The 22,292-nt window shown below is 38.0% G+C and overlaps 1 protein-coding gene across 1 annotated transcript in view; it reads left to right on the top strand.

Annotated features, from left to right (window-relative positions):
- LOC140143109 (extracellular serine proteinase-like) overlaps positions 1-22,292 on the top strand; it is a 99,561-nt gene that overhangs the window by 54,776 nt on the left and 22,493 nt on the right. Inside the window, exons 3-8 of the mRNA XM_072165161.1 lie at positions 943-1,095; positions 3,701-3,830; positions 6,786-6,895; positions 8,447-8,582; positions 12,533-12,720; positions 19,605-19,770. Coding sequence (XP_072021262.1) covers positions 943-1,095; positions 3,701-3,830; positions 6,786-6,895; positions 8,447-8,582; positions 12,533-12,720; positions 19,605-19,770 — 883 coding nt within the window. The remainder of the gene's footprint in view (positions 1-942; positions 1,096-3,700; positions 3,831-6,785; positions 6,896-8,446; positions 8,583-12,532; positions 12,721-19,604; positions 19,771-22,292) is intronic.

The following is a 22,292-nucleotide window of genomic DNA, read 5'->3' as shown; positions in this document are numbered from 1 at the left end:
CTGGGACAGTGCCTCCCCTGACACTTGGGAAGTATCACACCACAACGGTCATGTGAGGTCAAAGGTCAGGTAAAATTAGAAGTTGTCCTGATTGGGCTGTAACTTGGGGGAAATAATCTCTTGGGGAGTATGAAACTGCGTCATGCGATATGTCGAACTTTTCCTCCGGTCGTAAGGAACAAAAAGTTCAGTGGCTGCATATCTGTAGGATCATTGGTTAATGAGATATATTCACTTTTTGTACTTAGTATTAGTGCACCTAACTCTGTATCTTTTAAACCAAATATCCTAAGAGTCGTGGAACACGAATCGATTGGCAAAATACCGTCAACAATTTTTGTTAGCCAGGAAAACATAACAGAGAGCCGGTATGTTCACACATTGTTGTTACGCAGTGTATATGTGGTATCTTTTATTTGTGGTCAAAGGTCATTAAGGGGTCACATCAGGTCTAAAACCAAGTACATTAAAAAATGTATTAGCAAAGAAAAACATATCACTTTGGCATGAATTGCTGTATTACCAAGTGTAAATGTGACATTATTTTATTTGGAGTCAGCGGTCATTAAGGGGTCACTTCCGTCACAATTTTTATCAGCCAGGAAAAACATAGCAGAGATCGAGCCGGTATGTTCACCATTTTACCATTTTGGCATTCGACATCAGGCTACAAAACTGTTTTATCAAAATAAGCTTTGGTTTATTGTATAGTGATAGCTAAAAGATGCACATTTCTGACAATTTCACAAATGGTATTAATTAATATCTTGATAGGCCTGTTAGTTCTTGAGTTATTAATCAAAACAGAGAGAATTTGTTAAATTTAATGCAATGAATTAAAATTGCTCATACATATATTATATTTAATGGAATTAATGGATCTATCTTAAAAATTATGTCATTATTTATTTATTTATTTTTTTGATTTATTTGTTTTTGCAGGAAGGCGTTGATGAAAATGCTTTTGTGGAAAGCAATTTCGGAAATGGTATGGGAGCAGGCCAAGGAGCAGACCGTGTATTGGCAAGGTACAACGGTGCGTTAAACGGAGTAATGTCGGTTCACCTTGACCAAAACAGAGGTACCTTGCAGAGAGTAAGTATCAAAGTTTTGACACTCTTTTACATCATAACTCAAGAACCACAAGACCTTCAAAAGAGTGATATTTGAATTCTTCATCAGACCATGGACGTACTAAATAAGACTGCTGCTTCAAAATAACCACAACAATTGAATTTTCGCCAGAGGTTATTCACAGGATACCACAATTCGCTGTTAGTGCACGTTAGTAACCATTCCTATGCGAAAAAGGCATGGTTGAACTATGGTTAACCATGGTCAACCATGGTTCAACCATGGGTTTTGACCATGGTCAAACCATGGTCAACCATGCTTTGAAAAATGGCACCACGGCCAGAGACCATGGTCAACCATGGTTAACCTTTTGACCATGGTCTATCTGAAGTGACCATGGTCAACCATGGTTAAAACTTAGCATGTTTGACCATGGTTGAACCATTGTCAACCATAGTTCAACAACCAGGGTTTTGACCATGGTCAATCATGTTTTGACCATGGTCAACCATGTTTTGACCATGGTCAACCATGTTTTGACCATGGTCAACCATGTTTTGACCATGGTCAACCATGTTTTTGACCATGGTCAACCATGGTCAACCATGTTTTTGAAAAATGGCACCACAGCCAGAGACCATGGTCAACCATGGTCTATCTAAAGTGACCATGGTCAACCATGGTCAAAAATTATGGGGCAAATATTTAACAGAATAAACTGCATAATCATATTATTTAGATTTATTCCGTTAAAAATCTTATTTTAACTTATCAAATTACTAGTTTTTATATTCTATGGTGTCAAATATTTATTCACAACGTTGTAAATACGCATTAAATACGATTAATAACAACAGAGGGCGCTTTTTCTCATTCACTACCCAGAGTCAACCATGGTCAGGTGAGGTGATGACCATGGCTGACAATGCTCAGCCATGCTAAAGCATGGTCGACCATGGTATACTTAAAAGTGACCATGGTCAACCATGGTCAGGTGAGGTGATGACCATGGCTGACCATGCTCAGCCATGCTAAAGCATGGTTGACCATGGTATACTTGAAGTAACCATGGTCAACCATGGTCAGGTGAGGTGATGACCATGGCTGACCATGCTCACACATGCTAAAGCATGGTTGACCATGGTATACTTGAAGTGACCATGGTCAGGTGAGGTGATGACCATGGCTGACCATGCTCACCCATGCTAAAGCATGATTGACCATGGTATACTTGAAGTGACCATGGTCAACCATGGTCAAGTGAGGTGATGAACATGGCTGACCATGCTCACCCATGATAAAGCATGGTTGACCATGGTATACTTAAAAGTGACCATGGTCAACCATGGTCAAGTGAGGTGAAGACCATGGCTGACCATGCTCGGCCATGCTAAAGCATGGTCGACCATGGTATACCATGGTGACCATGGCAACCATGGTTGACCATGGTCAAGCCACCATGGCTGATCATCGCTGACCATAGTTAACCATGGTCAACCATGTTTTGACCATGGTTGACCATGGTTGACCATGCTAGCACGGTTGACATTTCGCCTAGGTTGGTTACTGCTCCTGTTCCGAATTTTGATATGCCATATAGGCTTGTGTTGTGTTGTGATCATTTCGATCAGGGGTTCGTAACAAAGAAAGCGTGACCCAGTTGGCCTAGCAACGGTCATATTCTAACGTGCACTACAACAGCGAATTCAAGTTCGACCAATACGCGGATTTAGAGTTTCTCTACCGGAAGTGTGCTGAAATTCCTTCTCACAATGCAATAAGCGTTTTGCATAACAATAGATACAGTTCGGAGGTTAATCAAAATTCTTTGTTATGCAATACGCATATTGCATTGTGGGAAAGAATTTCGGCACAAACGGACTTCTGGTAGAGAAACCCTAAATCCGCGTAACAGCTAACTACTACTGTAACTCAAACTAGTTATTGATATGGTGATCATATAAATGCAATCATTTCATTATCACATTTTGAACATAATCCAGAATCCCCAAAAGCAAAAGCCAGTTCAAAGGCAAATAGGGGGACGCGTGCGTTCATGTATATTATACTCATCGCCCTAAAAACATTAAAAGTTTTTAGGGAAAAGCCTAAAAGTCCTACAAACGAGTCTTTTCGTAAGAAGGCTAACTCCGTCCCCCTCCCCTCTAAGGAAGTGTCAAATATCGACAATTCCAACTCGTATTCATAAGATACAGGGCCGTCGCTATGGAGTTGTGGAGGTGACAATGCTAGGATAGTCACGTTTATGAAAGAAACAAAATACTGTATATTATTTTAAAATGTTCTTCTTTATACCTTTCTTGGCACAAAAAAAGTAGGACTTGCTGGATTTTCACATAAAAAGAATCAAAGTGTAGTACAGCTGCTTTAAAAATGAACGTACAAGTTGCAGGTTGCACATACGTACTACACTACTATATTGATTTGATATCATCATTTTGAAGCATCCTTAAAAAGCAATCACTTTGACCGATGTTTTAACTACTCTTTTTTTTAATACAAATGTAGGACTTTTTGACCCCCTCCCTACCTAATGAAAGGACTTCTGTTTATAGGACATCGAACTTTTGGGTTGTTCACCCTTGCCTCAAATTGTCTTCCGTAGCTTTTACGTAGTGAACTTGTTGACTATATAGAGGACGACGGGATAGTCACTGCAAGTCAGGCCAGCCTTTCGTGGGGACTTGACCGTATAGACCAGAGAAACTTACCGTTAGACAACTTGAAGGCCAGAGGTAAATATCATTTCAGTGTAATAATCTGGACCGAGGCAGACACAAGAAATGTATACTGTAGGTCTACATTTCAGTCACCACAAAGAAAAAAACCCAACAAACAAACAAAAGCCAAAACAAAACAAAACAAACACACCCCGGGGGGGGGGGGGTACTCAAGTTCGGTTTTGGTAGGGACGTGCCACTTAGAATTTGAAAGTGGACGCATAAATATACCAATTTTACAAGAAATTTGGACCCATTGATATACCAAAAGTCAAAATTTTTGGCCGAATTTAACCCAAATTGTCTTAGTTTTTACAAATTTTCCCAAAATTTTGGCTGGATTAAGGGAAGGGGTATGAACGTTTGGACAGTATTTATTGTGGGACATTAGGGCACATCAGACATATCGAATTGCATTCTGAATTCGAAGAATGTCTTTCTGATATCAAATAATTTTGATTTTTTTAAATTCGCATTGTAAGACACATTTTATGACAAATCATAGCTTTGAAAAAGGGGTCATTGATATACCAAAAGGCTGAAAATGCTACCCATATTTGCAGCACGTCCCTGTATGGTCATTTGTACTGAGTACCCCGAAACAAACACACAAACAAAATGGGTGCAGTTTGAAAGACAAGTATTAAACGCACAAGATGCGGATTCGCATTCTTTATACCTGTGGTGGTTCTCATCCAGGGGGGAGAGAACACTCTATGCATCATGTGCCTGTTTTTTAAAGCAAACTTTTATACACCCAATGACCCCCTTTTTCATCAGCTTACGCCTTTGAAGCAAACTCAACACCCATGTGGACCCTTTTTTTCTTTAGAAATTTACACCAAATCTGCACATTTTCTCATGCCTCGGGCGCATTTTGAACAAATTTAACATTTTTATTGCAATTTTAGCTTCAAAATTACAAATTTTCTCAAATTTGTGCGCATTTATTTTGCCCAGAACCCACACTGAGCTCAAGACACGGCGACCATACACAACTTTTTAACCCTGAATTATGTCACTCAGAGGATGAGTTAAGGAAGCCCCATCATGCACTGCAAACGTGTTATCACTAGAGTTTCAACTGCCACTTTACTTTTCAAATCCCATTGAATTCTGTGCAAAAGATGTTGTTTAAGAACCGGGGGGCACTCCAACTTTGGAGGTGACGCGTATGTAGGGCTGTTAAGACCCCGTTTTCAGCATCGCTGTCACCCAAAGACCCCATATTTTTTTACGAACACATGCTCTGTTACCCGAAGACCCCCTATTTTTCCATTTGATCTGTCACCCAAAGACCCTTACAAGTTCAATTTGAACAGCAACTTTCATTTTCACTGATTTTGTTACTTATTTTGAAAAAAAAAAACAATGAAATTTGAAGCCATTTAGAACTAGAAATTCGATTTTTCGAGGTTTTTGTAGCGCCGTTTCGACTCTCACCCAAAGATTCCATTTAAAAAAAAAAGGTCATGTTCTCACCCAAATGACCCCATATTTTTTACATTTTGCTCTCACCGAATGCCAAAAATCATGCTCTCACCCAATGACCCCATATTTTTTACATTTTGCTCTCACCGAATGCCCCTTAGTGCGAAAGTGCCAGCCCTATACACCTATATCCATTTCATATTGAAGTGCCCCCCCCCCCGGTTTAAGAATTGTGCGTGTGTCATTATTACTTGGTCGATTTCAGAACAAAAATGATGTATGCATAAAGGATAATTCACACCTTCTGTAGGTAACATAATGTGAAATATCAGTCCAAATTCAAATGTAACCATGCCCGCCAATGCAATATGCGAGCAGTGGTGTCATGTTCACTCACACAGCTGTGCTAACCGCAAGTCAACACAGTGGCGTGGTGGTAAGTGCTTAAATCATCCTCTGTATGTCACTCAAAGACCATGATGTTGCATCACGGATCATATTCTGTGGACAAACAAGCTTTTTAACAATGTTGGAAGTGGCCTTTGACCTGTGACCTTGAACACAGCTTACATATTAACATATCATGGCGGGTATCATGGACACTGACTTGTGTCCGAGGAAAACCTTTGAAATGTGAGCCATTATGAGAAAATTGTAACAATAGGCTTAAACCCTAGGCCCTGATGACCTTTATCATGCTTATAACTAAAATTCTGGAGCACCTCCGTTGAACCCTCACCCAGTGATTAATCAGTCCACTGAAGTTGCCTCAAAATTTGAATTGTGTGGACAAAGAGCAACAATTTTGGGCAATATAGCCTATGTGCAATGACTTAGCATGGACACTTGTGAATATAGCCTACACCATGGAAGTACTTGCATAGGTCTAGTATTTAGGTAATGCCAGGTGAATTCAAATTTGCCATCAAACTGCATCATTTATATATCGAATTAAAGCCCTTGAGTAAAGAAAGCCAAAACTGAAAACCTTTTTGTCATAGCACTTTCGTAGCAAAGTTACATCTTCGCAAATATTGACTTTCATCAAAAAGATTTGAACAGCTAACAAAACAGCTTTTCGGTGGTGTTTCTAGATCTTAGTCTCATGATGATAGCAGCTTTTCTATGTAGGCCTAGAACTGCCCTTTAAAAATCCATGTGCGAGTGTCTCATCACCATAAAAAATCATATCATTGGGTCAAGTGAACTATAGACAACATATTTATGTAGGTTTCCTTGACCTACCTGTTCTTTTAAATTTCTATGTAAATATGTATTGTGTTCTAGGCGAATTTGGCTGACTAGCAAAATGTGTTTTAAAATTATAAGGATTGCCTGGCATACCTATAGTATTTCCATGCTACACCCTGAGACTATTATAGGTATAATAGTCTCAGCTACACCCAAATAGTGTCCCCATTCATTCAATAATTTAAAAAAAATCAATAGTTATGATTCACCGTGGCAAGTTAAATATTTCATATTGTGTGAAAGAAAATGATGTTCATACTAATCTTCCTTGAATTTCTAACTTGTCAGGTAATACGCACATATACATCATCGATACCGGCACTTTAAGTACTCATTCGGAGTTTAGCGGACGATTTAGTACTCAGGGATATGACTACTTGGGAGGCACAATAGGACAGGTACGATACGATTATTATTTTAGGGAGTGTTCATAAATTTATACTTTTTTGGGTGGAAAATATGGGGGATCCAAAAAAATTGGGATCCTAAAAAGGGGGATAAAAAAATCAGTCCTTAAAGGAGGATTTCGTGATCCTAGCATCCTCTTTTTATGACATTTTTCAGTACATATCCACGAAAAAAGCCTATTCCCAAAATTTCAGTTGATTCCGATTTTATGCGTTTGCGAGTTATGCATGATTATGTGTATTACACTGCTCCATAGACAATGCGTTGTAATTTCGTTCTGGTGCACCAGAACAAAATTCAAATTTCACGATATCTTTGCAAAACGAATTAATCTACAAGAAATATTTTGTACATAAACATTATGTAGCCAGTGGTTTCCAGTGATATAAAAATCTCAACTTTTTTTGAGAAAAGTGGGGGATGAGGCTGTGGATCACGAAATACCCCTTTAATAGGGGGATCAAAAACATTTGCGGGTAAAAGTCTGGGGTCAAATGTACGAGACAGCACGCATATTTCAAGTTTTTTGTGGGCCATGTGCGCATGAATGTTTTTGTGTACTCTCAAGCTTCAAATCAACAAAATATGTGCACTTTACACTTTGGGTGTATCCTATGAATCCAATGAGTAATAACTCAAAATTTTTAGCTAACAAGTTAATGGCATATATTTTTGGTTTTTTTGATGTTTGAGGTTCCAACTTTTCCAACCCTAATCTCCCCCACTGCCACCACCACACTCCCTTAGTCTGTATTTGTAAATTACTGTAGGCCTACTGAGTGATTTTTACATTGCCATAGGCTTCAAGTTGGAATTGGCAATTTTTGGCTATTGATCTTTAACTATTTCTGAGCCTACATTTGGTGTCATTCTGTAAAGGTGATGCATTAATGTCTTTTAGGCCTTTGGCTTTGTAATGCATCTACCTCATCACATCATTATTTTCCGCATTGCTTATCCCTGTTATGCTGGTTATAATATGTATTGATGATGATGAAAATAAAATGAATGATCGAATGAATGAATGAACTTGTTCACATTATTTTATTTTGATCATTTTTATGTTTTTAAGCCCAGTTTTTCAGTTAAGTTCTTTTATACATATATAAATAGTACAAAAATGATCTAATCATGTCAGTGTGGTGAGCGCAGGAAAAACAGGAAAATGTTCATATTTGAACGTTTCCATTTTGCTACGTCAGGGCATAGGCTAATATTGAACAGGTGCCCAAAAATATGTGGCAAATATCGTTCAACCTGCCAAAATAATGCTTCCCCCCCCCATAATTCATCCTGCATCGCCTATAGGACAAATTTAGGAAAACTTGATTAGATATCTATCTATCTCAGTTTTACCCTAGGTGTCTGAGCATCCAGACCTGGTGCCAGGAAGTCATAGGGGATCATGTATATTCATGTAGTACTTGTAGAATGATTGATTACCTAAAATTTTATTGCATCTGTGAATAATCTCAATCATCCAGATATAAAAAAGATGATCGACTGATTAATTAATTGATACAAATTGATTTATTTTGTAGGACTGTAATGGACATGGAACCCATTGTGGAGGAATCGCTGCAGGTGGTACTGTTGGAGTGGCATCATGTGCAACAATACATAGTGTCAAAGTTCTGAATTGTGCTGGATCAGGATTTGTTTCAACAGTTCTCGGTGGTATGTACAAGTTTAATGGCTAACATAATAAGGGAACAGAGCCTTGAATTCCATTCAACTTGTGATTGCACAGCCGCTATCGGCGCTGTGCATTCTTTTTTCCGCGTTCTTCTTTCTTGCACAGCCGCTATCAGCGCTGTGCATTCTTTTTTCCGCGTTCTTGCCTTAGCCAGTTTCACGGTTAAGGCTTTCTTTTTACCGCGTTCTTTCTTCTTCTTCTTCTTTCTTCTGTCAACATCATAATCAGCCATCGTAGCCACATGCTTTGAGCCATGTTGATCATAGTTAGTCAGTAGGACCATTGGGTGGTGCCACAAATGTCAGATGACTATTTCGGTCAAAGGTCATCCACTTCCGGTCAATGGCTAAAAACGTGATTTTCACTAAAAATGCTTCTTCTTCCACATATTACATAGCATCGTGACGTCACTTACACACATGCATCATCTATATCCAGTGTCTAAAAGTTATACACAGAATTGAGATCAAAGGTCATTAAGGGGTCACTTCGGTAAAAGTCTGAAAAATTTGTAAAAATATTCAAAAAATCACTGTCTTTACAAATTACATAGCAGAGAGTCGCCATTAGCACACATGCATCGCTACTAGCCAGGATCTTTAGGATGCCTACAGTTCTGGGGTCAAAGGTCATTAAGGGGTTACTTCCGGTCAAAAAACAAAATTATCTCAAAATGTAAACAGACCAGAGTAATATCCATCATACATGAATCAGTATTACTTGATGTATGCATGATATTTTTATTTTGGAGGTCAAAGGTCATTAAGGGGTCACTTCCTGTTTTTAGCTAAATAACTTCAAGAATTTTTATCTCAACAACTAAACAAATTAGAATTTTTTAATTAAAATTGGAACAATGCATTTTGTTGGTGTACATAAGGGTTTTTTTTTTCATTGAGGTCAAAGGTCATTAAGGGGGTCAAAAGGTCAATTATAAATTTAAAAAAAATCAAAATCCATGTATAAGTTTCGATTTATTCACCAGGAATATTCCTTATGACATCCTAAGCACTATGTAATATTTTATGGTCAAAGGTAATTAAGGGATCACTTCCGGTTATCAACAAAACCGCCTAGTGGCTAAACATCACTGGCTAAGGGTCGTGCTCTGTGAGCACAAGGTATCGTAGATCTAGTTCTTCTTTCTGTCAACATCATTAAATCAGCCATCGTAGCCACATGCTTTCAGCCATGTTGATCATAGTTGGTCACTAGGACTATTGGGTGGTGCCACAGATGTCACATGATCAACTTCCGATCAAATGTCATCCACTTCCGGTCAGTGGCCAAAACTGTGATTTTCACTAAAAATGCTACTCCTTCCACATATTACATAGCACCGTGACGGCACTTGCACACATGCATCACCTATAGCCAGTGTCTAAAAGTTATACCACGTACAAAATTGGAATCAAAGGTCATTAAGGGGTCACTTCCGGTAAAAGTCTGAAAAATTTGTATAAAATATTCAAAAAATCACTGTCTTTACAAATTACATAGCAGAGAGTCGCCATTAGCACACATGCATCGCTACTAGCTAGGGTCTTTAGGATGCCTACAGTTTTGGGGTCAAAGGTCATTAAGGGGTTACTTCTGGTCAAAAACCAAAATTATCAAAAACATTAAAAAAAAATTTATCTCAAAATGTAAACAGACCAGAGTAATATAATCATCATACATGAATCAGTGTTACCTGATGTATGTATGGTATTTTTATTTTGGGGGTCAAGGTCATTAACCCTAACGCCCTAAGGGCTTTTCGGCGACGGGAAGGGAAAGAAGGAAAGAATAAAGAGAGAAAATAAGGAAAGAAGTTGTTTGCTCTGGGTGGGATTCGAACCCGAGACCCCTCGCATGCCAAGCACTCGATCGGCGACACTTTGCCACGGGTCTTGGGCTTCGCTGGCCAGCTGAAACCGTGCCTATATATCACTTAGGGCGATTGCGTCATCACACCACGTGGGATGCATGCACTAACAGCGCATATATCGAGTAGTATTTTGTAGTATTCAGGCGGGTTAGGGTTAAGGGGTCACTTCCTGTTTTTAGGTAAATAACTTTAAGAATTTTTATCTCGACAACTAAACAAAGTAGAATTTTTTAATTAAAATTGGAACAATGCATTTTGTCGGTGTACATGTGGTTTTTCTTTCATTGAGGTCAAAAGGTCATTAAGGGGGTCAAAAGGTCAATCATAAATTTAAAAAAAATCAAAATCCATGTATAAGTTCCGATTAAGCTGAAATTCACCAGGAATATTCCTTATGACATCCTAAGCACTATGTAATATTTTTTGAGGGTCAAAAGGTAATTAAGGGATCACTTCCGGTTCTCAAAGATTCGGGTCATAACTCATTTGTCACTGCTGGCTGTGCATGCTCGCGGTCGCAGGCGAACGCAATCAGATCTCGTTTTTTTTCTATTTTTGCAAATTTATGAAGTAACAACATTGCAAAATGTGTGCCTTTAGAGTGCTTTAAAAATGTGTAGTAGGATTAATTTTTTTAAATAATTTGTTTACTGTTGCTATGTGAGGGCAAATGGCATCTTTCCAGATCAAGCTATTTCTAACACAACTGCCACAATATATGAGGTATCATACCGTAAATATGGTGGACTACTTATTCAATAAAAGCATGATTACCACAGTTCATCTAACACTCATAACAAATGCGCTACAACCAAATTAGACCAGGTTTAATAATAACACAAAGAGGAAGAAGGCAGCCCACTTTGTGGCAAACTCTCTGCATCACTTGCATCAGCAGATAAGCGAAAGCTGCTTGTCCGGGCTGCTTGTACTCTATTGGGCTGTCTTAATTCAGTGACCAGCTCTTTTCAGAGTCACCAAACTTTTTCACATTAGCAGATGGGTGATGTCTGCTTATTCTCTGTTGACACAGGACAATCTTTACTGAACAGCTCTTTTCAGAGCCACCACTTTATATTTACAAGGAGCGGTCTTCATTGAACGGGTTTTTAGGGCCACCAAAAACTTTTACATTAGCAGATAGGCAAGGTCTACTTGTTCACTGTTGACAAGGGGCTGTCTTCAGTAAACAGCTCTCAGAGTCGTCAGTAGGTAAGGGACGGCCTATATGTCTCATACATGTATTTAGGTACTTTGTCCTGAAGATGTCAGAGCTGCTCCTGACAAAATCTTGACAGGTCTGAACCTGGTTACCTGGAAAACTTGCTAAAAACTTAATAATTGTTATGAACTCCCATTGTATTAGACTATGCCACAAATTGTATATCATTCAACTAATTTGCATGAGTTCCAAAAAGTTTTTTTCAACTTTTTCAACATGCTTTAATTTATAACTTGACATGAAGACTAATCCCTGAAGATTTGGTGGTCATACCTTTTATGGTTTTTATTTTATATATAAAACCAAAATATGCATATTTTTTTAAATTGATTCAGACAATCTTGGAAAAAATAGTTGGCACACTTGTATTAAAGAATTGAAATGTGTGCCCTATCAAAACTGCAAATTTGAGTGAAACATGAATGCAATATATTTGAAGCACTGACTCCCCTTGTATCTCACCTTTTCTCACTACCCATCTTTCAATGTTGGAGGGTATCATGGACCAAATTTTGACCTTTCTTACTTGTAACTCTTCAAATGTTATAGGATGCATTTAATAACTTGGGAACATACAACATGATTTGACATTACTTGGTGCTCTAGGTCGGTAAACATGAGTAAGATTTAATCTTTCCCTACAGAAGTCATTTTCAGAGGTCTGAGCTTTTGGAACACGAGCGAGTGCCATCTTCAGAGCCAACTACTCTAGGGGAAAATAAATCTTACTCATATATACTTATGACCACTGCATGATCCTCATTCTAATGATTTTTTGTTGATTTGCTTAATATTTGTCTATTTTTTACCTGTATACAATATTATTCTAATCATTATAGGTATGAACTGGGTAGCTTGTAATGCCATCCAGCCAGCAGTCGCATCTATGTCTTTAACTGCTGGGAATTCACCGGCTTTGAACAACGCTGTGACTGCGATGTACAATGCTGGTGTGGTAGTGAGTGTAGCAGCAGGCAACAACTTTGGGCAGAATGCATGCAACTTTTCACCAGCATCAGCCCCAGAGGTAAGGTCTACAGGGTGTAACAATAAAATTTGTACAATTGCATTTTGACTTCTCAGGAAAAAACTAAAAGAGTTACGGCACAAATGTAATATGCAGTAGAATTAGTGATATCTTGGCTAAAAGAAGACGTTTAGTTGGTTTCTTTACTAGCTAAGGTTCAAAAGTTATGTCCGATTAATTAAATCGTCCAGAAAACGTGTTGGGCCACTTTTGCCATGTTAGCGTATATCAAGTTTGAACCGCGTATATTGTGTTTATCGTGCATTGAACATCAAAGAACTGACACAAAAGAATTTTAAGTGGTGTTTCTTCATATAATTAACATGAACTTAATAATAATATGACATTTCTTTAAAATCTATAAATGAAGTCATGAAATCTCTTTCAAATTATCTTATAAATAAAGTAATTTCTCATATCCCTGAGATATCATTGGTAAAACTGAAAACAGTTTTTGCACCCATAAGTACAAAACAATAAAAATTTGAAATTAAGTTCAGCTGGGCTTCTAGCTGTTCTGGGGCAACCACTATTGCCAGCATTTCTGTCAACAAATTTTACATGCTTCTCATAGTTATATGTAATTGTATGCCTTGAAAGAAGACGTGAGTTTAGAAAATAAGCTATAAAGAATCTTATGGTTTCTGCTCGACTCAATGTGCTACCGAATGTCACAACCATAAAAATACGCTCTTCCAACGTGAATTGGAGTTGAAGGTGTTGAGCTGCAGCCACGATTTCTAGTAAATGAGGTTGTTATATGTCAGTGTTTAGTTGTGACTTTCAAAAACTCAAGGAGGTATTCTATTATGTAATCATTTCCAACACTTCGAATACCCCATTGTTTAAATTGACCTATCATAAGAGCACCGTCCAACTGGTCCATGGTTCAACTCTATTCAGTCACTTTTGTAACACTCAGACAAAAGTGGCCCAAGCGGTTTTAAGACTAGGTTACATAATTGGCTATATCTTCACTTGTATACCTACAATTTTATTGAAACAAAGCTTATCTGGTGGCTAAAGAAATTATCTTGATAGACATATTAATATCAAACCAAAAAATAGGCGGCATACTTGTGTCATTCTATTTTCAAAATTGTACAAATTTTATTGTTACACCCTGTATAGTTTGTTTGGCTTATAATTGGCAAAAATTAATCGGTTTTTGTTACTGTAGGCATCAATAAAGTCCCAACATAATGCTTCGGCCCCGGGGGCACTTCCATGACAGATATGCATCATGTGCCTCGGGATAGACCCCCTTTTTCAAACCGGCTTGTACCCAATGACCCCCTTTTTTGTGTTATGGTCCTACCTATTACCCAATGACCCCCTTTAAAAAAATCATGTACTCAATGACCCCCTTTTTCTATTTCCTGCTATGCCCAATGACCCCCCCCCTTTTAATTCCCAAATTTAGGTGGTATTTGTGTTCTCTTCCAGAAATAATGAGATTTTTCACATTTCCAAGGTGGCCAAGTTGTTTTTACGCAGTTTGGCACTTATTTATGTGTACTTAATGATACTCTTTTGGCAATCCTGTACTCAATGACTCCCATTTTACTTTTTGTTACCCCAATGACCATCCTTTTTTCAAAGTTTCATACCGAATGACCCCATTTTTATTCAGGTTGTGTACTGAATGACCCCATATTTTTATTGTACATTTGACCTGAATGCCCCCTACTTTTAACATGGCCGAGGCACATCCCTGCCATTTCAGATAGGGAGTGCCTCCCCCGGGATGCTTCCATCAAATCACACATATTCACAACTAATGTCACCCAGTTTTAGCACTAAAATATTTGTCGTATATATAAAATCATGTAAATATTGAAATATACTGCACTTGGAGTTCAAATCAATGGATTTCATCAGAGATTTGTGAAAGACCAAGAGGCCAGGGACAGAGATTCTTTAGAAATTTCTCAGGGCAAGCAGAGATAGTATTTTCATCAGATTTTTACCTCGGACCTTTTACACGATCCCGAAGAGAAGATTTGGGGAGATGATCGCAAAGACGCAAAGAGGAGATTTGGGGGATTTTAAGTTATAAAAGGTGTAATTTTCAGCATTTTCTTACTTTTTTTAGCTGAGTCAGAGTATGGGGCCTGCTTTGAGGCACGAAATGCAGAAGGGGGTGGGTGCGGGAGAGGGTATGCATGGAAGCTTTTGAAATGCATACATTACATGAATTGTACCTTACATTATGAATTATAGTACCCTAAAATTATGAATTTTACCTCAAAACTAGAATTACACAGTTCGTAATTAAGGTGGCCCCCACACAAAGATGTGTAAACAATAAAGGTTTTGTTAATAGAAATAATATGCAAATAAGCTCATTAATATTCATAAATATGCAAATAACATGCCACAAAACTATACAGCACATTAGGCCACTATATACTATCACAATACCAAGATAGAAATTGATCTGTATGTGTTTAAGCTGCAGAGTGAATTAATGAAAATGTAGGTAATATATGCAAATAAGCTTATTAATATTCATATATATGCAAATAACATGACACAAAACTATACAAGTTTGAAAAATGTGATTCTTGGTGAAAAATTAGATTTTTGGTCCAAAATGAGATTCTTGGTCAAAATGTGATTTCTGGTCAAATATGTGATTGTTGGTCAAAAATGTGATTTTGGTTATACATGGCGACTTGTGCACATTAAGTATATGAACTATGAAGAGTGGTTACAGGTATAAAAAAAAACCTGTAGCTCCAGGAGACCGATACACAAATTTATCAGTCAGCCAGGTTATGTAATTTACAAAGGTATGGGATGCAAGATTCTGAAGACATATAATAATGAAGTTGATCGGTTACTGCTTGGAGCTGCAGAGTGGATTAATGAATTTGCTTCCACCCGGAAGGCCAGCCAAACAAACAACCAGGCAGCCAGGCAAACGGGCAACCATCTGGGTGATAACATAAGCCCCACATATGTGTGGGGGCCAATTATGAATTTTACCTTAAAATTATGAATTTTACCTTAAATTATTGGGGGCCCTAGTGTACTTGCCCCCCCCCCCCTCAAAAAATATTGGAGGGCCTGCCCCTCCCGGTTCCGGAGCCACTGTTTTGAAATATAAATTACCATTTTGACAACAGGTGAGTTAAATTAACTATAGCCATGTGGACATCACACTGATATTATATGTCTTGTCAAAATATATTATCTTGCTACATTAGGTGTGTTTAGACGGTAGCCTACTTTCGAAATATGTAACTTGCATGCAAGCATATGCAAGTCAGGAATTAAATTATGCTACAAGTGAGTGTGTATCCACACAGGACTTACTTGTAAGTAAAAGTCACATGTAAAGTGTGACCTTGAGTGGTAAATTATATGATTATACACAATCACAATAGGATCAAGGTCATGCTTACATGCGAGTTACATGCAAGTCTTGTTCTCACTGGCCTTACATTCGAATGTAGCTTGCTACATCTAAGATATCTTACATCACAGAGGGGATCGTCAAAAGTACAAAAGTAACTTGCTTGTCAGGGGCGGATTTAGAGGGGGGCGCACTATTTTTGCAGATCGGCGCCTGACTTTGTGTGGGCGGTGGCTCGGCGCCCCCTCTATTGAAACTTCCTGGATCCGCCCCTGCTTAGCTACATGCGAGTGTGTTTAGACAGGCACTACATGCAAGTTTACATTCAAATGTACTTATAAGCGACTTAAAGCAATCGTCTGAACAAGCCTTCCGTCACACATCAGCTGGACGGATCCTTAAAGAACTTGAGGAAAATTACCCTCGATTAGAGAAAAGCGAGGGCAATAAATCTTCTTTCCATGGTATTATTTTCACATACCACTGTCGGCAGGAGGGCTCCCAGCTCCAACCAAACCATGGGAAATACCCCTTACCCTTCTTCCCTGGACCTCTCTGCAATTCAGTGGTATACACTTAGTAGGCCTATGTGGGTAAAGTTAAACATAGTTATTCAACATGCAGAGGTCAATTTATTATTTAGATAGTTATTCTTTCTCTTAATAATATTTTCTAAACCTTGATTCTTTATGCAGTAGTATCCAATTTGACCATGGTTAATGTTGAATCTTGATGAATTCTTGAGCATGCAAGGAGTTAATAGACTGCCCAGGGCATTTCTTTTCTGCCTGACCATAGACACTGATATTTTATCCTATTTTATTTTCACTTAATTTCACTTCATAAATTTTCCTCATGTGATAATATGAAAATATTTAAGTTGTTGTTTTTAGTGCAAAGAAGCAATTTGAACTAGAGATAATTTAAGCTCACAGAGCGCAGACAATCGCGATTAAGGCATGTAACCCTTTAATGGCTGTTTGACCTGACCTTTGACCTTAATGTTTCCCGGGTCACGAGGTTTGTTGTCATCGAAATTAAGCCCCCATACCCTTACAGACAATGAAATTATGGTATAAGATTTGACCCCAGATAACCTTTGACCTAACCCCTGCAAAGTGTTCCAAAATATTCCCCTGGTCATTAAGTTTGTTGTCACAGAGTTTGAGTCCCGTACCCATTACAGATGTACAGAAAATGCATTTCTTAAATTTGACCTCTGCATGACCTTTGACCTGACCCCTGTAAAATGTTCCCCTGGTCATGAGATTTGTTGTCACTGAGTTTGAGCCCCATACCCCTTACGGATGTTGAGATAATGCAATTGTAAGATTTTACCCCCTTAATGACCTTTGACCCCAATTCTTTGTACAACTTTTAGACACTGGCTAAAGTTGATGCAGGTATGCAAGTGACGACATTGTGTTATGTAATTTGTGGAAGAAGAAGCATTTTTAGTGAAAATCACATTTGGGTCATAATGACCTTTGGATGACCTTTGACCCCGAGTTGGTCATGTAACATTTGTGCCCCCACCCAATGGTCCTTGTGACCAAATATGGTCACATTGGCTTAAAGCATATGGCTATGCATATGGAAAACTTTGGTGCATCTGCTCACGCCACTTTCAAAAGGTCTTTTTAACACAGGAAATTCTAGTAAAATGTCGACTTTTCTACCTATCTTCAACCACTACAGGAAAACGAAAAATGTTTTTAAATATCTTCGCTCGGTATTAAAAACTTTGATATATCTACTTTCAAATAATATAAATTATAAATGCATTGAGTTTTGGGAAAAGGTGGCACTTTTTACTTAGAAAGTTGTACGTTTTTCAATTTTTAATGGGAAATGAGACATTTTTCTTTCTTTTTCAAGTTTTTTGAGCAAATTATTTGATAAATAATTTCAGAACATTTCACTGGAACATGCTAACATTTTTCTTCGCATTGCAATAAACACTTGAGAGAGTTATCTTTCTGATGATATAAATTTCATGTTTATTAGTGGATAGCAAAAGGTGGCACTTTTTGATCCAAAATAATAATAAATATCACCAAAACTCATATTTTCGATGTGCACGGGGATTCCTAACAATGGAAATCAATCAGCCATAACGAGTGAACAATGGGGAGCACAATGGGTTTTCCCATGCTTGCCTAATACAAGGTCGTGCAGTAAAAAAATGTTGCTCTTCATGCTACCACTTTTATGCTCATATTGTGGCCAAACTTTTTCATATGTGGCTCGTTAAAAGTTTGACAGAAGAAAGAAAGAAAGAAAGAAAGAACTAGTGGCAAATGGTGGTCATAGACCACAAACCTAGCTGGGGGCATGTTGGTGTTGTGGAGGTATTTGACCCCTGCAAAATGTTCCAAAAATGTTCCCCTGGTCATGAGGTTTGTTGTCACCGAGTTTGAGTCCTGTATTCCTTACAGATGTCCAAAAAATACATTTATAAGATTCGACCTCTGCATGACCTTTGACCTGACCCCTGCAAAATGTTCCCCTGATCATGTGATTTGTTGTCACAGAGTTTGGGCCCCATATCCAGAAAATGAAATTATAAGATTTGACCCCAGATAACCTTTGACCTGACCCCTGCAAAGTGTTCCAAAATGTCCCCTGATCATTAAGTTTGTTGTCACCAAGTCTGAGCCCCTGCACCCTTACAGATGTCCAGGAAATTCATTTCTAAAATTTGACCTCTGCATGACCTTTGACCTGACCCGTGCAAATTGTTCCCCTGGTCATGAGATTTGTTGTCACCGAGTTTGAGCCCCATACCCCTTACAGATGTCCAGATAATGCAAATGTAAGATTTTGGCCCTTTAATGACCTTTGACCCCAATTCTGTATGCAAGTTCTAGATGCATATATGCAAATGACATCATTGTACTATATAATATGTGGCAGAAGAAGCATTTTGAAGGTATTTGGTTAAATACAGGAAATGCCCCCTTAATGACCATTTACCCCAATTCTGTTTAGACCCTATGGGCACTGGATATAGTCGATACATATGTGCAAGTTACGTAACTGTGGGGTGTAACATGTAGGAGGAGAAGCATTTTGAAATTTATTGCCAGAAAGAAGAAAGATCCGATAGCATTACAGTACCTAGCTGGGGGTGTAAACCCCCCAGCTAGGTAAGAACTGACCAAAAACAGAACCGTCTCGCAAATTGGAAATTTGCGATTGTACCAACAGAAACAATGATAACCAGAGTCTAGAACAAAGTAAAACTTGTAATGAACATAGCTTGGTGCAAAAATTATATATACTGAGACCTTCATGTCCAGACAAGGCATAGTGCCTATAGGGCACATTGTATGTTCCACCTGTTGTTAACTAGTCAATACCGGTAATGACATTTTGGTATGAACAAACCAGTAGGATTTCTAGCTGACAGCTTCCAAATTTGCTTTCAAAACATTTTAAGGATATGTTCGCCTAATGCATAGGATGCCCGATATATAGGATGCCACACTGAGAGCTTCCATATGTTTTTATAATTTATCAGGCTATTACAGTTGGAGCTACAGATAACAATGACGCAAGAGCAGGGTTTTCCAATATCGGAAATTGTCTTGATATATTTGCACCGGGAGTTAACATCCGCAGCTCATGGAACAATGGAGAATACAATACCATAAGTGGAACGTCAATGGCTTGTCCACATGTTACAGGTATGTATCATACTCGGGGTATCGTATTTCAGGGAGTGTTGAATTTAGAAATACCTTGGGTTGGACAATTTTATTTTTAACATACATATATATATTAGGCCCATGAACACTTTTTGAAAACTAGACACTTTTTTTACCCCTCTCTTCAAAGACCTATTTGAACCCCCTCTTCCTAGGACTGAAACCTTTTTAACCGCTCCTTTCCTTTAAACAACTATTACAGCCAGTGGCGTAGCTACGGGTTATGGCACCCAGGGCTAAGGATACATAATGATGCCCCCTCCCCCCGATACATAATGGTGCCCCTCCCCCAATTCCCAATTGGGCCTGGAGCGCACGAAAATTTGTACAAATAGGGCCTACCACTAATTATTTTGGTTATAATGAAGTTGAATCCTGGGGTTGAAGATCGGTAATAAATTGATCTTTCAAATTATTTTGTGCTGAAACTAATGCTGAATTGGTCAATTTAGCAACCCCCCCTAAGGTGGCACTCAGGGCCTGAGTACCCCCTTGCCAGTGATATATCGTTCGAGTCCTGCTGCGTACTATCAGAGAAGATGTATAATAAAGAGGAGGTTGATCAAGCTATCCTCAAACAAAATATGTGTGAAGCGAGCTTCAGACTCCGCATTGTACGTACAATATTGTATGTACAATATTTTTCGTGATGTCAAAAAGTATTGCACGTCCAATAAATATACGTGCCACGACGAGTTGAATCAGATTAAATAACGCGCTATAACCCTGACAGTTCATTGTTTGCTAAATCCAAGCGAGGTCACCCGAAAATCTATGCAAGAGAAATTTCTACTGCTGCTGATGAAAAATCCTAGAGTGCGTTTGGAGGTTTTTCTGCACTTTACCAGTAGGCCTAATAAATTCATTTAAAAATAAAATAAACATTTAGAGGGAATGTTGTTACTCACTGCTCATCTGATCCACTTTCCCAGGAAACTAAATAACGATACTCCTTAGTTTTTTCCCTGACTTTCCAGACATAATTATGAGTAAACATCAAATTTAATGTTTACAAAACAATCAAATATATATACATTCGTTTGCATTTTGTACATTAATAATAATATTAATAATGTACAAACAGACCACTTGTAAATCTATGGAACCCCAAATTCCAATCAAAAATAAAACAACTTTGTTATCAAATACACTAGGCCTATACATTGTATTACAGGAATTTAATAGATGGTGCATTTTAATAAATAAATAGATTAACACGGGTAATGGACGAGAAATATTTGGCAATACCGGATTTACCACAGAGCCAGTGGATAAAGAAATTAATTAAAATTAAAACAAATTAAATGAGAAAATGAAAGCAAGGACATTTGGTGAAGTATTGTTTTAGAATGCGAAGGAGTCCTAAATGTTATCCTGGCCCTGGACACTGATTAATGTAAATTCGACCCATAGTTATTTTGTCTACTTTTGCCAGCATTCAACCTGTTCAATGTAATTTATGCCTATTTTAATAAAATTCAAATCTGACGTGCGGTAGGCCTATCAACGTTGTATTGTGCACAAATTATGATTCGAGACTATTTCATTTGACACGGTTGTGTGGATTTCAAAAGATCGGTCCTATAATAGATATCGAATAGAGAATTACAGCAGGAGGCTTTGAGGATGTCGTAATCCTCTTGACAATCAACCAATCAGAGAGACATATTTCAGAAATATGTTCGTATAGTTGAAACTCTTTCAACTCTGAAATATATATTTCAAGTAATCTCGTTTCACATTTAGCAGCACTTTGGCTTGCAATAAAGCCACGAAGGGATGGTTTAATGCTGATATACGATTTCAGTCAAATATTGGTGCAAATATACGATTTCGGTCAACTATTTGGCTATTCTTTGCCCAAAATTATGAAATGTTTATTAGTAACAACTCTTAGGAGGGTTTCCGAGTAATTTTAACGAAATAATGAGGTAAAATAAAAGAAAGCCCACTTACAATTTTGGACGCTTAACTGTGGTGTTCTAGGGGAATTAAAATATCACAATTAACATGTTTAATTCAAAATCGTTGTCCTACAAGCACGTGTTAAATGGCTCGATTCACATTAGGTATAAGTTGGGACATTGTCAGATTGTGTGAACATTACAAATACAAACAATAAGGTTGAAAAAAAGCCATTTAAAAATGATTTTAAAAGATCGTCTATTTTGTAGCTTACACTGATTAGACCAAATATCTGCCTCTGACGAAAAAAAAAATGTTTTCCATGCTGATTTGTTTTTGTAACGAGTATATCATTTCAAAAAGAAAGAAAAAAAGGCGGATATTACTATTTAAAATCTCAACGCATTACTATTAATAGGCCTATAATTAATGAAAAAGTATAGAAGGCGTTGCATCCGGGTCTGATGAGGGGGGAGGGGCACAAGCCGTTTTTGGCAGTTTTCCTATGGATTTTCTAAAATTCAGATCAATGGGGGGGGTGCTCCCGGGCCCCTATAAAGCTACGGTTACTGCATTAACACGTTTATGGATGTATT

Source organism: Amphiura filiformis, chromosome 20 (assembly GCF_039555335.1).
Source record: "Amphiura filiformis chromosome 20, Afil_fr2py, whole genome shotgun sequence".
In the NCBI taxonomy this organism is placed as follows: domain Eukaryota; kingdom Metazoa; phylum Echinodermata; class Ophiuroidea; order Amphilepidida; family Amphiuridae; genus Amphiura; species Amphiura filiformis.
Note: the sequence above shows the minus strand (reverse complement) of the source record. Positions and strands in the feature narration are given on the sequence as shown.